General features: G+C 50.7%; 2 protein-coding genes across 4 annotated transcripts in view; both read right to left on the bottom strand.

Annotated features, from left to right (window-relative positions):
• The window catches only part of EDC3 (enhancer of mRNA decapping 3), a 32100-nt gene extending 24575 nt beyond the window's left edge, over positions 1 to 7525 (bottom strand). The window contains exons 1-3 of one of the 3 annotated variants that reach the window (XM_068957842.1): positions 7390 to 7525; positions 4065 to 4246; positions 2166 to 2479 (exon numbers count right to left, since the gene is read on the bottom strand). In XM_068957842.1, the coding sequence (XP_068813943.1) occupies positions 2166 to 2479; positions 4065 to 4228 (478 nt within the window). In that variant the 5' untranslated portion in view covers positions 4229 to 4246; positions 7390 to 7525. Of the gene's footprint in view, positions 1 to 2165; positions 2480 to 4064; positions 4247 to 6402; positions 6570 to 6970; positions 7129 to 7389 lie in introns of those variants that run through there. The other 2 variants (XM_068957841.1, XM_068957843.1) reach the window with 2 other exon arrangements.
• Positions 7526 to 8164: 639 nt separating this feature from the next.
• On the bottom strand, positions 8165 to 15469 carry CYP1A1 (cytochrome P450 family 1 subfamily A member 1). The gene is made up of 7 exons (XM_068957839.1): positions 15332 to 15469; positions 13013 to 13878; positions 12274 to 12400; positions 11696 to 11785; positions 11484 to 11607; positions 10755 to 10841; positions 8165 to 9495 (listed from the first exon to the last, which is right to left on the bottom strand). The coding sequence occupies exons 2-7, from the start codon at positions 13844 to 13846 to the stop codon at positions 9189 to 9191; spliced, it is 1569 nt and encodes a 522-aa protein (XP_068813940.1). The 5' UTR covers positions 13847 to 13878; positions 15332 to 15469; the 3' UTR covers positions 8165 to 9188.
• Between the last annotated feature and the right edge of the window lie 799 nt (positions 15470 to 16268).

Below are 16268 nucleotides of genomic sequence, written 5' to 3'. Positions count from 1 at the left end.
AACATTTGATGCTGGTGAAGCAGAACAACACCTGGGGTGGGAAGGGGAAGAGCTCTGCTCCACTAATTAAAATAACTTTGAACATTACCTTGCTTTAACAAAAATGTTGTTAAAGAATTACTTGCTTTTATGTAAATAGGCACCAAGCACAATCCTTACAGAAACACTGCAATAAAGAAAACAACTGTGTGACTGTTCTTTGCCTTTTCAAGCAGAGCTGTTCTCCAGAACACTGAAATAGGGACGGGCAAAAGGAGTATTTATACATCAATAACATATGGTACAATTTTAGTAAACTCCAGCTCATGCTCCACCACATAATTTGTCTCAGCAGCCACCCACAGCCTCCAGGCCCTTCGGCTCTACCAGTGCAACATACCATCTTCCTAAAAGCTCTCAAACATCATCTATGTCTCTCCCAAACACCAGCCCACACAGCAGCCTCTCCTTCCTACCTCCAACCACTTCCTTCAATGTCTTTGCTGCTCCTCTCCACCCTACGTTCATACACATCTTTTCCCCAGTCATTTCCCAAATTCCTATAGCATCCACCCCTAGCGTTCTCATCCAACCCAAGTTTATGCCAGCAGTGTCAGAAGAGGGTAGGAACAGACTAGGATGTCAGTGGGGAGAGTGGGGAGGGTGTGGTTCTTCATTAATATTGCTCTACATGCACTAAGAAAGTTAACATACCCCGAAAATAAAAACTGTTATTTCTCAGCAATACTAGCAACAGGAAAATGAATTTGGAGTTTGTATCCCAAGCCATTTTGGAAGTACACAGGAACACCTTACTTCTGTCTTCTGAAAGAGCTTCTGTGACCATCGCTCTCAAAGTTCTACCACGGTCACAAGAATCACACAGAACACTTTGCAGCATTTTAAAGTTCAGAGAGAATAATTTCCTTTCACAACGTTGAAGTATTTCAAAACAGGTTTGGCAAGGTCTGAATCCTCACAACACAACCAACGTTACATTAAAAACAAAAAATCACCCTGAACCTAACGAGTAAAACCATAAACGCAGCCTCTTCTCACCTACGCAATTCTGAAGGTTATTCTGAGCAGGCGTCTCAGCAGTAAGTCTGCAACAGTTGGTCTGCGGCACCTCAATGCCACCAGCCTTTATGAGCAAACAGCGACATCACAGAAGTCCGCTACAACTTCCTCCGCCTGTTACTTGGGTTAGTTCCAGGACCACACTGTGTAAAACGCTCACACACCACCTCAGGCCCCCACCTGGAATACCCTGGAGAAGCCAAGGAAACTCCGTTAAAAAGCAAGCACATGATTAAGTGCCATGCTAAAAAGGGATCTGGCCTCCCACTAGATTCGCCTGCTTTCAGTTGTTCCTCCACATGGGCTCAGAAGAGGGCAAAGGCAGCACATGAGTTTGTTTTCACCATTATCTACTCTCCAGTTATTCCTTCAAATAGGACTAACTTCTCTGGAACAATCTTTTCCAGGCTTTGCCTAGCTAGGAAAGGTATTCCACTCTGAAGCAAAAGGAAGGAAAAGTAGAGGGAATTTGCCTCCAAGGAACTCTAGGTATAACTTTAAGATCGACCCACAGAAGAAAAGGAGCTAGAATTTACAGTCTGCATCAGTACGATGGCAAAAAAGAGATCAACGAAGCAACTCTGTGTCTAGTATACCCTGAAGACCTTCTTGTAATATATATGGAAGCCTAGAGAAACAGAACTTGTTTTACAAAAAATAAAATAAAATAAAATATGGAAACAGCAGATGAAGTCAAACAACCCCCATCACCTGACCTTAGCCCGTAAGAACATTTCACACCTCTAAGGTTATTCTGTGCAAGTACATATACTTCTTTACAAACTCAGTCCTGCAAACGTTACTGAAACCGTGTGAACATTCATACCGAATCGCAGATGAGATTACACCATCATCAAATCATAAAAGAACTTAAGATAAGTGCAAGGCAGTTGCAAGACCTATACTTATACTACTTTGTGGAACAGCTTTTGATGTCTTTATCGCCACCATTCGATTTCTCTTCTCCAGACCTTTAGAGGGCAATAAAAGTACAAAAGCAAACAAACAAAGCACTGTGCGAAATGTTCTTGCTGAAGAAGAGTGGACATTGCAGTAGTAACTCAGGTATGGGAAAAGGAAAGTTGCAGGACAGCACATATACTTACATGAATTGTGTCTACGACGGAAGCCTTTGGACTGAGTCAGTGTTTCCACATGCCGATCCATGTAACTCTTGGAGCACTGCTGCTGTGGAGAGATGATAACATCCTGACTCTTCATGTCTGTTCTCCTTGGAATATTCTGTGGGGCACTGCTGGAGATGGGCTTCTTTAACACTTTTCCAGTGCCATTCTGACTGGGACCCACTTGGCATCCAACACCAGGGATGTCCATTTCCGTCTGCTGCAGATCCCCACATTGTCTATTGTCCCCCGGCCCTGGGATCTCCAGAATTTTTAGCTCAGTAATGTCACCTGCCCTAAAAACAGGAAAAGAGAACCAGACATTCTGGAATTCAGCGTTCAGGCTACTTTTATTAAAACAAACAAACCAACCCACCCTAGAGGAACACACGCAATATTCTACAATATTTTTTCTGATGCCAATATCAACAGAAACAAGAAAAAAAAAATGGATTTGATACACAGACTTACAGGACACATCCCACAGACAAAATATTCAACTGAAGTGATTTGAATCTTCAGAATAAGGACTCAAGTATTTCTTTACTGCACCCTGTTTTTGTTCTGGGTACTGTTCCCAGCTGAAACAGGAATCAGTGAAGCAGATGTGAACAACTCGCACAGATCTTTGCAGAAATCTGCCTTAATATAGCAGTTTCCAGATAATATAATTAATCTCAGCCTTCAGGCTACAGCTTCTTGTAATCCATTTCTACAGAAAGCAATTCTTAAATTGGTGCAATTCATGCTCAGCCAGGGATGGCGCTTCCAATTTCCTCAGAAGGGGAAACTAAAGTAGTACTGGTTACAAACCAAAATGAAACAAAGAAGTGATCACGAACACCTTCATTTGCACAGACTGCAAGAAATAAATTGGAAGTTATGGTCTTCTATTTTAGACCTGATAAGCATTGGTTCAGCTAGGGTATAAAATTAACAGCATGAGAAGTAGCAAGGACTTGACACAGACTTCCACACGTTTCCTGGAATAATATGGCCTTCTTCCTCTCCCATTCAAAAATCTCTTCAAAATCCTAGTTCGAGGAAAAGGTGATATTCTGAAATCTGTATTTAACCTTATTTAAAAATACAGTATCGTAAATCTGTATTTAACCTTATTTAAAAATACAGTATCGTTAAGTCTCACTGTAGCAAGCAAATTGCACAGGTAACAGGAAAATATCCTGTGACTAATCTCTTATTTTTCTTTCAAACACGATGTCACCAGGAGCTGGTGGGAGGGAACTCAGAACTACTACAGTACTGCTACATTGAATTCAGCTTCTTAGCTCCAAACCTTTCCAATAGTTTTCTACACCAATTAGCAGCCAGCCTTACACAGCAAGATTACCCAACCAACGGCAATAGTTTTTAGTAGACAGAAACGCTGCCTACAAGGAGACGAGAGTGTGGTAGAAGACACGAGATGGACTTAATGATTGCATTTAATCAAATGTAATTGCATTTGGGCCAATAACTTTAACTGATCTGCCTTCTCTTCTAACACGTTTTGAAAACGTACATTACATATTCTGAGGAAGAACCTTTAAGAGAATATGCCAATTCTCTCAACCATATGAAAACTCAACAGAGAACATGTACACCTACATGATACATACATACACATAGCTTCAGCCACAAACATCCTCCAGCTGTGAGCTATACCAGTTCTAACACTGTGAGCACAGAGCCAGAAAATAACAGTCTTCTGCATACAAATTCATGAAAACATTAGAGGCACTCTTCATCCAAAGACGCTCATTAGTAGTAATAAAATTTAAGGCAAAGAGCCCAGTTCTAGGGTGAGTAGAAAGAAAAAGAAACAAAAAAGGAAAAAAAAAAAAAAAGGCCTTGTCTGGAAAACAGAAAAAAGACACTAACCTGAAGGTGACTTCTGGCACGAGGCACTTGACCCCATTATGGAAGGGCCGTGTCAGAGAAATGGTCTGGCTGACCTGATCCACAGCAGACACCCGTCCTTGGTAGACTCCCAAGCTTTCTCCACAATTAATTGACACAATGCTTCCAAGCCAGTCTGTAGCCATATTTCTGGCACACAATTGCTGTAAAGTGAAGAGACACAGGCCTGGCTGTAAAAGATGCAGAAACTGACAACCTGAATCAGCATCAACTGCGCCCTCCCGGCCCCAAACGCTGGCTCCCACCCAGGCTCCAGCTCGGTCAGCTTCTCTCTTGTTTGTGAGGTGGAAATAACATCTATACAGCTACCAACACTCACAACAAATGTGTAAATCCCTGGACAGCACTTTGCTTATACATTTGTTTGCAACACCCATAGCTCTGTTGCAATACAAACGATAGCTAATGCTTGTATCACCCTGGCGAGTTTCCTATAACGTTGTATTTTTTTAAAAAAATTGGAGGAAATAATTTTGTAACTGATTTCAAGACTAAAAACTTCTAACAGCAATATCATTTGCTTAAGTACCAGATCAAGTATTTAGATCTGTCTGCATGCATTCTCCCAGAAGCTTCAAACGGTTAATTTTATCTTCCCCTCCCATTTTAAAGTTTTGGCCTTTGAATACTGGAGAAGAATTGCATTTGTGAGGACTTGGCAGCGAGAAGACCGATGTCTGCAAACACAGCTTAAAATCAACACTTTTAAGAGAATAGAAAGATACTTGGGGGAGGGAGGGGGGGGAGCCTCTTCAGTCCATGACAAGAGTCTCCATGATCTCCAGATAGTATTGGTACTACTGAAATAAATAAATAAATAGCATTGTTTTCCAGTAATTGCATTTAGTCTTGCAAGTATATAGGGAGGAAAAAAAAGAAAACCACACCACCACACACTGTGTAGTTAGATATTCAGACCTATAAATCTCTTGCAGTTTTGATGCCTGACTGAAACTGTATTTCAATCAACACACACTGAAGCAGCTAAGCACATCTTTTGATCTGATATTACTTCCTCCAAACAAGGCACATAGGAAAGTGACAGGCTCTCGCTAGCATCACAGTAGCATGAAAAAGCTGAAAAGCTCATAGAGGAAAATGACTACTCTGTGTCTGGGTGTATATACATACACACACACACACATACATACATACACACACACACACATATATATATAAAATGTCTTTTATGCTGTAATCAACAGTGAGAAGGAGAACACTCGATCAGAAGAAAAAATCCACTTTGACTTCATAGCTGTAACAGAAGATCATTCACTACTTTTACTGTCATTTCCCTGCCTCAACTCTGAATTTCTTAATCTCCTTCCTGAACTGATGATAACTTGCTCAGTTTGTGGGACATGCTGTAAAGAGCAGAAAGACAGAAAGAGGAGGAGATAATCCAGAAACAACTTGCTGCTTTTCTCAGAAGAGCAAGGCTACAGGCTGGAATTCATCAGCAGAAACACAAGTTGGAGAAATAAATAAATAAATAAGGTAACACAATACAGAGCTCAAGATAAGAGTGGGGTGGGGGGGGGGAACAGATTAACATCAATACATAAAACACCTTTCTGTAGAAATCATTTTAATTCTCTGGAAGCTCTTCATGTCCAGAGCTTCTTGGAAAAAGATGCAAAAGAGACTGGAAATAGCTACCATACATGGATGTTACTAGAACAAACTCACTTCCCATCCTCCTTCCCCCTTTTTTGAAAGACTAAAACCAGGGGCTGCTCGAAAGAGAAACAAACGCTAGATTTGGTCTCTAAGATCATGAGCTCTTTAGCAATGGCCTCCTCTTTCCTGTTTTTGTGTCTTTATATTGACCCACAACAACACGTCTGGGTTCCAAGTTGACGGCTGATTTAAAAAAAAACTTCTAAAACACAGATAATGCATTTCAGAGTATCTGTGTTAAAATGCATATTTCATTCTCTTTCCTGCTTTTTATATCTTGTTTGGGAAACAAGGAAAAAGTTCAACATACATCAGCACTTTAAAGGGATAATTTTTAAAAAATTAAGATAGTCTCTTTTCAGAAAGAGGGTATGTTTGGGGGCAGACATAAACCAAATCAGTGAAACTCCTAATCTCAAAAGGATCTCACTCTGTAGCTACTTTATATGCAAACCATTTAGAAAAGCGAAAGAACTACACAGGCAGTGAACGATTACTTAGCCACACGAGACACATGCAAACACGTTTGTTTACATACACCTGGAAAGTCAGACTTCCTGCCAAAATTATATTCTAAGATTTGCTGCTACCACCGGCACAGATATATGTTCTTACACACCTCTAATTTCAAATGTAAACTAGAGACACCTTTGACGCTTTTGCAAGTTTTGAAGGGAAGTCAACAGCCTCATGGTCTACTCAAACATATGTGTAGCGCGCTGGGGAAAGCAAAGACGCTTCGGAAGTGACTGAGCGCACGAAGAATCGGCGCCCCCGCACACCAAGCACACCTGCGCTAGAAAAAAAGGAGCTGCCAAGCCTGTGCCCCCTCTGTACCTAGCAGGGGAGCAGGGGAAGAAGGGGGAGCAGCTCGTGGGGGAAGGCAGGGGCCACCAGGCCTATCCTCTCTGCACCCGCGGGAAGAGCTGCCGCGGGATCGCTTCCCACGCCGGGAAGGGGAGGCCGGCTGAGGCCTGGACGCCGGGGAGGGGAAGCCCTGCGGAGGCCGGGGCCTGCCCCCCGCCGCCCCCGGCAGGCCGCGGACGGCTCCGCCTTACGGCCGCGCCGCCCGGGAGCGCCGGCGCCGCCGAGCCCCGCACCGGGGGCCCCGGCGAGGCCCGGCCCGCGCTCCCGGCCCCGCCAGCCCTGCCCGCGGCAGCGGAGGGAGCGGGGCGCCACCGCCTCACCTGCGCCGCCGCCGCCGCTCGCTCCCCGCCTCACCCACCGCCCTTCCGCCTCGCCGACGCCCGACGTCTGCCGTCACTTCCTGCCCCGCGCCGGGCCTCGAAGCGTCGCTCAAGCCGCCGACGGGCGACCATAGAGAGGCGCGGCGGAGCACAGGCGCGACGCATGCGCAGTACTGCAGCGCGCTCCCGCCGTCGCGGGGGGAGGCGAGGGGGCTGCGCTCTGCGCGCATGCGCGGCGGCGGCGGCCGTGCAGCGCCGAGCACCGGCAGGCGCGGGCGGGCGGGCGAGCGGGCGGCGGCGGCCTCGCTCACGCCTCCGCCGCCCCTGCCTCGCCGCCCTCGCGCGTCCCCCACCGCCTCCGCCACCCCGCATCACTGCCGGCACGCGCCCTCCGCCACACCCCGTCCGGCCCGTCGCACCTCCACCGCTGCGGTGGCGCGGCCTCCGTCACGGCCTTTCGCTGCTGCCACCTCTCCGCCGCCACGGTGGGCGCGCGGCCCCGGTCACGCCTGCGCCACCGTGTCACGCCTCACGTCCTGCCTCCGTCACCCATGGGCGCCCCCCCCGCCGCCGCCTCGCCCCGTCTCCGCCCCGCTCTCGCCACCGTCGAGGCGCAGCGCCCGCTCTGTGCCCAGTCGCTCAAGTGATCTGCCTGTTTCGGAAGGGAAGTTGATGCAAAGCCTCGGAAACCATAGTCCGCGGAGAGGGGGAAGCGCCAGCCAGAAGCGTCCCTCAGCCCGCTGCTTCCCGCCCCGGCAAAGCTCAGTCTCAAACCTACTAACTAAAGCAGAGATGCTGCCGCGTGAAAGGCAATTTTTAAGCTACCTGACTCAGTTTTTCCCAGGGGGACCAGACCATCGCCCTGGGGCTAGTCCCGGTTTTTAGCGAAAGCCGGAATTGGAGCAGGCGCCCGGCGTTACCTGCTGGCTGCCGCGGCGGTCAGCTGAGGTCTAGCGCAACTCTCTCCTCTAGGCGCAGAGAGAGGGTCGGACCCCACAGCAAAGCCCCCGTGGGAAACGGGGGCGACAGCGCCTGCCATCTGCGGACGGCCAGTTAATTCCCAGAATGGAAAAATCTAGGTACGAGGGTATCTAAGTCAGACTTGAGGATGGAAAAGACAAGAGGTGTGAACATTTCCCCCCCCCCCCCCCAGATCTTTCCCCAGGAGAATAAGACCAGCAAGAACCAAGCAAGAAACTTGCCCGTTAGTATTTATTGGTTAGAAACATTGTGCAATGCAGATAACATTTCGGCATACAGATGCATCCCATACAGATCGCAGGGAAAAAAAAAAAAAAGGCACAAACGGGCAGGAACTGCTGTTCCATTTGCCGTTATAATTTGTCCTCACACGAGCTGAGCAGATTGAAAAGCAGGGCAGAGTAGCTCCTGCCGTCTTTAAAGCCCTACTCTTTGTATTAGTCTGAATATATAAATCTTTTTTTTTTTTTGCAAATAAGTAAAAGAGGAGTTAAAATAGCAACAATGCATAGTCCAAAAGCAAGAAGCATTTTACTGTCTCCCTTGTTGGTTTTTGTCCCTTTTTCCTCATTCTTTTGATTTTTTTCCAGGAGGCTTATTGTTGAGAGTTGAGTTAATAACATCTCAGATTTGTGAACAGCTAGATGTATGTGTGTGTGTATAACATATATATATATATATATATATATTTGCTAGTAGTCAGACTGTCACTAAGGGTTGGTGCATTTCATGAATTTATATTTACGACATTTAGCTGTATGACCGTGCACTCCAAATGGCTACGCTTGAGATACTTCATGGGCAAGGGGTGGGTTTAGCCAGCCAGCAACGCCCCAGCTGCCGCTCACCTGGGCAGAAGCCTGTGCTGCCCTTACATGCCAGAGGGCCCTTCACAAGGAGGTGTGACATGCCCTCTCGCAAGCAAGTTGCAAAGACGTTCTGAGAAATCGGCCCGACGAATCTCTGCTCTGCTCTCCTCCAGGCTAACAGGGATGCGAGGAGCAAGCACGTTCCTCGAGGCGCACTGAGCCCAACAAGGCCGTCTTTATCCGTCCCTGTGCGCTCGCTCGCATTTACATGAGAGATGAACGAGCCCCCAGTGAGGCGGCCCAGTGACCGGCTGTGCTGGCTGGGGAGCAGCTCCTTCTAGAGAGCGTTAGCTAAAGCAGTCCCAGTGTCTGGCTCAAAAGGCTGGCTTTATTTCGCAAAGTGGTACTTCCTCCCAGGGCTCCGCAGCTTATGGAGAGCTCTTCACCGGGAAGCGCTTCTTAATCTGGAAGTGCTTGCACTTCTTGTACTTCATTGTCAGGCCGTACTGAGGAGTGATGTCCACCTCCTCCCCGGCGCAGAGGCTGAACTCCAGCTGCTGAAGCAAGGTCGCCAGGAAAAGGAAGACCTCCAACCGGCCAATGGACTCCCCGATGCATCGCCTCTTCCCCAGGCCAAAAGTCATCACTTTGTCAGCCTCGTTCCGGTCTATTTTAGTCCCGGCAGCGCTGAGGAACCGCTCTGGGTTGAAGGTTGAAGGATCCTTCCAAAGCTTCCTGGAGCAAAAAGGAGAGGTGACTGAGAAAGCCGTTTCCCCCCTCCACAATAGGGACAGCAGGAGAACAAATCCTTGCAGAGAAAAGCATTGCAATCTTTTCTCATTTCGCTGTCCAAAAACTCTGGCACTCGGTGGTGGCCTTTATCAGTGATCTAAAATGCCAGTTGCATGTCAGCCCCTATCAGCTCAGTCTATTGAAACAGACTATTTCAAACTCAGATTGTGTTTGCCTATGCAGATACCAGGGGTGAATTTAGTTTAGCATGCAATATCTAGAGGCCCTGCAGTTTCAGCTGAAAGGAGACCACAGAAACCTGCCAGCACCTTCTAAAAAGGAAGGATTCAGACCTGACCGTTTATCGTCTTGAACCTTTCTAGCAAAACTTCATGATCTGTCCAGTTGCAGTTCTGGTGCCTGCAGGATTGCTGCTCGCAGACAGAGGGAATTCCCTCTGCCACACAGCATGTTCCCCCTGCAAAGGAGGGCAATGTGCACTGGCATGTGCAGAAGCGGCAGGAATACTTCTTTGTATCAGAATAGCTCAGCTGCACAGAGGCCGAGTCTCGAGCTTCTCAGCTAAAATAACTGGTGGGGGAACAACCTCCTGTTTCAGCCATCAGTCACTTACTCCCTCCAAGGCCGCCTCTGCTGTAGTGCAGCGGACAGGTAAGACAGGGCTTTGGGCTCCAGAGCCCTTTGCATTCACAGAAGCTGATTATCAGAAAGGGTGACGCAAGTCTATTGAGTCCTTAATGCAAGAAGAGAATTGACCCTGTTAGTGATGGTCACGTCAGCAGTCCCTTCTGACAGGGCATTTTTCTGCCTGAAAGAGGGAACCAGACAGTTTCTGCTGAACACAGAGCTGTCAGCTTGGCAGGAAGATGTACCGATTCCTGACTATTCAGCAGCCAAAGCTGCCAGCCCTTCGAAAACAGCCACCGCGCACACGGGGTCAATCCAACGCGCTGAGGACGCCTCCAAGCTGCTGTGCAAAAAGTCAGTAAAGCCCTGGCTGCCGGGGAGTCGCTGAGCTGGCGACTGAATCAGTCTGTGCAGTCCAGAGCACCTCCACGCGCAGGAGAGCTCACCCTGGCATCTGCATCAAATCCCCACTGCTTTCGGTCTGACCTGTTCATCCCTGTTCTCATGACCTGTTCAGCTTTAGACGTGTTGCTGTAAAGGACCGATCTGAGCGATCTCAATGCCAAGCAGACCTACTGCGCTCTGAATGAGAATGGGAGATTTGGCGTACTTACTCATCATGATTCACTTGCCACTGGTTGATAAATACACAGCAGTCCTTTGGGATGTAGTAGCCATTCAAAACGGTGTCTTTTGTTGTACTGAAAGAAATAGGGGTGCAGGAGGATAAATTGAGAGGAAACCTGCAGTTTTAGGGTGAAACAAAGGCAGGCAGGTTCTAGAGAAGTATTTTGTTTTCAATACCCTATATTTATTCTTAGGACTCGCTAGGAAATACCCTGCCTTAATTGTATTTGAATTGGGAGATTATAAGTACTCTTGGTTAATGCTTTTCCTCAAGTGGAAAGATTCCAGTTTCACGAAGCTGAATGAATCATGACATGGTTTCTCCCAAGGCAGGTGGAAATATGAAACCAGGTGATTTAGTCACGACCCACTGTCCTACCACTAGTGAAGGGTCTGAAGCGAAATTGCCCTCATACTAAGAGATTCAGCCCCAGGTGAGCAACAAGCAGGGCAGCTGCTGGCCTCAAATTGGGCAGTGAAAGCAGCCGCAGGCACCGATGCAACTCAGTAGTTGCGCTGACGGTGACTGTCAAAGCCATGGGGAGGTTTAACCCAAGGAATTTAGGATTTGCATCAGAATATCTCCCCACAGCCTTCACGGAAGTAGTCTACAACAATAACAGGGATCAATTCCCAGGCTATTATCAGCATAAACAGCACCTCCCAGAAAACCGCTCCAAAAAACAAGTTAACGCGTCAGTCGTTACAGTGCTTACCAGTGCGGGATAGTGAAGGGCAGGAAGGAAGAGTGCCTGAACATCTCCAGGATAAAGGCTTCTGTGCGCGGCAGCGTGCCTCGGTCAGACAGCCTCGGTCGCCTCTCCTGGCCGATGGTGTGATCTGCGGGTGGTTGAGAGGAAGAAGCTGGTTGGAATCAGCCTTTGGCAGAGACATTTCAGCCCTGGAGGAAACGGACTCATGAACTCACCTATTTCTTCCTGGATCCTCTTCTGGATGTCAGGGTACAAGGCAAGGTACATGAGACTCCAGGACAGGGCAGTTGTAACAGTGTCAAAACCTGTATGGACATAGAAGAAAGGCATTTAATTACCTAGAGAAGACAGGCCAGAGGACATTTACAGATCCCATCATTTACAGATCCCATTCTAGATTTTTTGGCCAGTGACACACAGCTAATATTTGCCTTGGAGCTGTTCCCCCATCAGCTATCTCTGGAAAGCCATCTGCTCTGGTCACCCGTCAGAAGAGCATTTGTGAGCCCAGCTTCAGCCCCGGCTACCGAGCACTGTGAGAGGTGCACCTGGACGGCTTCGGCTCCCCTCTCCACCCTCTGCCGTGACCCTCAGCTCAACTGCCAGGGCTAAACAGCAGCTCTCTCCAAAGCTTGTCTCAGGACTTTTGAGGCCTTTCTGGCCATAAGGCTGTTGAAGGACCTGAAAGTGTTTGGCTGCCTGCAGTAGCGGATTACAGCTCTTCAGCTGCCACATCAGGAGGGCAGCTGGGACGGGGACAGCAGCATGGCTTTAACAACAGATGCGTTCTCACCTGCCCCAAAGAGGTCGTTGACAATATTGATGATCTGCTTGCTGGAGAGCGGGACACCGGTGTTCTCCCCTGCCTTAGTCTCCTGGCAGTGCTCGATCAGCGAGTCCGTGATGTCCCGGATGTGCTCCTGAGGGAACAGCCAGAGTAGTCAGCTAGACCAGAGAAATCAAGGGCTGGAGGAAAACCTCTCCTCCCAGCCAATGCAGGGCTCCTGATGGTGATCAGCTACAGACCCACAAGCTCCCGTGAGCTTTCCTGTGCACCCTGTGAGGGGGGTGGACACGGGAATATCCTCTTCCCCCCTTTCTGGGCCAGACAGACAGCAGCCGTGACACTTGCAGGCACCTCTGCCCACAGAGGCAGGATCAGATGGGGCAGTGACAGAGGCAGCAGCTGTTTGGCCTGCCAGGTAAGCAAGGCTGTATTACTCTGGGTGACTAAGAGCCAGTAATATATTAAGAGAGCCATTTTGAAAAGAGTTAGAGAAAGCGGTGCCAGCTACAGGAAAATCAGTATCTCCAAACACTTTGCCACTTCCAGCAAACAGCAGCACTGGATTTGATTTTTTGAGCTTCTTCGAGAGAAGCTCCATTTCATTAGGCAAAAAGTGGAGTAAAAACTTCACTTATGCTCTCTGACTTGTTGCAATGGTCTTAAGGAACCAAGCTATGAAAGATAAAGGCAACAACAGAGTGAGGAGCAAAGCAAAGGTTGCCCAGAGCAATCTCCAAATTCTTACCCTATCAAAGCTAGTGTAATGCTGCTGGACGATTTTTTGCACGAAAGAGCTGAATCGCCTGTTGAGGTCCTTAAAAGCTTTCATGGCACGGCTGGGAAGATACTGGAGCACAGGGATGAAGTCAGTAGGGTTGCCAGCAGCAGCAACCTCTCCAAACTCATTGTTGAGGTTTACCAAGCTGAGCAGCTCTTGGTCGTTGTGGTCGTAACGCCTGCCAAAGCACATGGCACAGATGACGTTGGCCACAGAGATCACCAGGTACCGGTAAGGGTCAAAGCTCTTCTCCTCTTCCATCACCTGCAGGAACTTGGTGACCAGGTAGTCGGCCTCCTTGGAGACGTGCTCCTCCAGGAGGCAGGTGGAAGAGGAGGTCAGGCTGGGGGCGATGGAGAAGGTCTTCAGGGCGTTCTGGGCCAGCTTTCTGCGGGCTTTCCACACCTCCCCTGAGTCTGGGCTGAAGGTAAGGCTCTGGCCATTTGAAATGTATTGGAAGCTGTGGAGATCAGGGCGCCCCATGAAGTCTTCTCCTTGCTTCACCAGGGCTTGCTTGATGGTGTCGAGCCCGCTCAGCACCAGCACGGGCCGGCTGCCGATCCTGATCTCCATCACGTCCCCATACTTCTGGCTCAGCTTGGTCAGGGCCAGGTGCGGGTCCTTCCTCAGCTCCAGCACGTTGCCGAGGATGGGGTAGCCTCTTGGTCCTGGGGGTCTCTTCAGCCCCTTGGGGACGTGCTGCCTGAAGGACTGGATGAGCAGGAAGACCAGGCAGAAGACAGCAGCCACAATGAGGATCTCGGTGGCCGAGATAATGCCTTGGCTTCCCCCCAGCGACATTGCAGCCTTCGTTGCCACTGGCGTTTAGAAACCTTAATATCAAAAAAAACAAAAAAGAAAAAAACCCACACACATATTTTGGAGGAGGAAGGTCTAGGAAGCATCTGCAGTTTTGAGACACTTATTTAGTAGGGACCGCACAGGCAATCTGTAGTTGCTGCATTGCTTTTCTGCGCTTCAGCACCTCTGCATACTTCAGCACTGAGAAATATTCCCCTACGTCGTGAGCAGAGGATACTTATGTCCAAATCAAAACAGTCTCGCATTTGTCTTCACCAAAAAGTCATTAGAAGATGAAGCAATATTCCCTTGTCACCCTCTCCTGATTGGCCTGCCAGATTTAAGTATCTTCCTAAAGGCACTAGTGCAGCTTGCACTTGCGGACAATAAAAGCAGTGCAGCCAAGAGCGAAAGGAATAGGTCATATGGCTTTTTCTCTGCATGCCAGGGATAAGAAACGTGCTCTTTTAAGTAGAGAAATTCTCTTTCCTGCTCTAAAGTCTTTTCAAGAGACTATAGAAGAGTTGAATTGTCCTGGTTTGAGTCATCTGGTTGCTTGCACTGAGCCATCGCTTACCAGCAAATTAAACAAAGCAAGCAGGGGTTTTGTTTAGATTATCACAACTCTTACAAAAGATAGATGACCAAGAAAGCTAGCAAGTGCTGTAGTGGGACACTGGTCTCTAATGCTCCATCACTGGTAACCAAAAGGGCTGGAAAGAGCAAAGACCTTTTCCCAATGCATGTCCCCAGAGCCAGTGGGTTCAGTTCAGGGATGTCTAAACAGCTCTGATGTGTCAACGCATTTCTGGAGAGGGAAGAGCAGGACCCTGCACTGCCCTTTGGGGTTGGTAGGTGGGGGGCACGCTGCTCCCAGCTCTGGCAGAAATCCCTCAGGTAAACCCTGAGCCACAGGTAGAAAAAGATTGGGTCTGACATCCCACCTTCCCCTGGTTTGAAGGCACTAGAGCCCACTGTGCTGCTCCCCTCCGGGACTCAGGGCACCCGGGTCCCATGGGATCACCTTGGCTTCAAATGCAGCAGGTCCTTTGGTAGCAAGGAGCGCTATGGGGCTGCCAGGGTCCCTGTTTCAGTTAGGGAAGGGGCATTTCAGCCCTGCTCGAGCAGGGAGAGCCAGCCCCACGGGGCAGCCCAGCTTGGAGCCGGGACCCCCCTCCTAGCCCACGTCTGCAGAGCCAAGCTGCCTGGGGCAGTGAGCCCTGGGCAGAGGGTCCTGGGGCAAGGATCCGCCAGTGTAAGCCTCCAGGGGCCCCGGCTCTTCCAGAAACCGGCAGCTCAGGGAAGGATGCTGTGAGCTGTCTGGCAAACTATGGGGCCACCGCCAAAGAGGGCATCCCACGGGTTTCCAGCCTGTGGGGGTCCCCTGGGAAAGCTGTCAAGGAAGAGCTCCTGGACCCCTCCCCACCCTCCAGGCGGAGGGCTCTGTCCCGGAGCTGGGGGACAGTCCCCGGGACCGGTACTCACCTCTCGGGCGAGCAGAGCCGCCGTCCCTCCAGGCAGCCAGGGGAGCGCAGGGGCCCGATCCTGCCGCAGGTACCCCGCCGGCCCTCCGTGCCTGCTTTATATGCATCGCCTCTCGCCCTGATTGGCCCAGGAGCCTCCCGTCACGTGTCCGAAGCCTAATCAAAGCCGACGTGCGGCCAAACTCCCAAATGATTAACCTGGACCGACCCCCCCCCCCCGATACCTCGCGAGGGGCGCGGGCAGGGCCGGCGCCGGGCAGCCCGCGGCGGGGGGGGGGGGACACGGACAGCGCCGTCCGCAGCCTCTGCGCCCCCCGGGCTGCCGCCCCCGGCCCGGGGCGGGGGGCTGCGAGCTTGTCCCCGGGGGAAGGGGCACCCTCCTCCCGCGGGGGTCTCCGGTGCCGCCGCGGAGGGAGCGCCGCGGCCCCGACGGCGCGGCCGGGCGGCCCGGGGGGCGGCGGCGGCGGGGGGGGGGGGGGGGGGGCCGGAGCCGCACGTCGGGCGGCGGCGGGAGGCATCGCCGGGTTAAAGATCGGGGCAGCTCGCGTGAGAAGCCGCTTGGCTCGGGCTCCCCGCTTCTCGCCGTGCAAACAACAGGGCGGGGAGGCGACACGGGAGGCGGCGGCCCCCGGCGCCCCGGCACCCCCGCGCCGGGGGCAGCGGGGCGGCGGCGGCCGGGGGGCGCCGGGCGGGCCGAGGGGCATCGCGTGCGAAGCGGCCGGGATGTTTGGGCAACCTGCGCCGCCCCGGCCACTCGCAGTCACGCTACCGGCAGGCTCTTAAAGGCGCCCGGCCCCGCGGCCAGCGCCCGCGCCCCGCCGGCTCGCCGCCCGCCGGGCAAAGCCCCCCTCCCCGGGGCGGCGGGGCTGGCCGGCAGCACGGCCCGGCCCGGCGCACCCCGCATCCCCTGCGCGCCCCGTCCCTATGTGCCCCGTGTC

This window comes from Struthio camelus, chromosome 12 (assembly GCF_040807025.1).
Source record: "Struthio camelus isolate bStrCam1 chromosome 12, bStrCam1.hap1, whole genome shotgun sequence".
NCBI lineage: Eukaryota > Metazoa > Chordata > Aves > Struthioniformes > Struthionidae > Struthio > Struthio camelus.
Note: the sequence above shows the minus strand (reverse complement) of the source record. Positions and strands in the feature narration are given on the sequence as shown.

Excerpts from the sequence above, each read along its gene's own strand:
- CYP1A1 (XM_068957839.1), bottom strand. The coding sequence starts at position 13,846 with ATGTCGCTGGGGGGAAGCCAAGGCATTATCTCGGCCACCGAGATCCTC. Across the intron at positions 12,401-13,012 it reads ATTACACTAGCTTTGATAGG|GAGCACATCCGGGACATCAC; the intron begins GTAAGAATTTGG and ends CTGTTCCCTCAG. Across the intron at positions 11,608-11,695 it reads GAGGATCCAGGAAGAAATAG|ATCACACCATCGGCCAGGAG; the intron begins GTGAGTTCATGA and ends AACCACCCGCAG.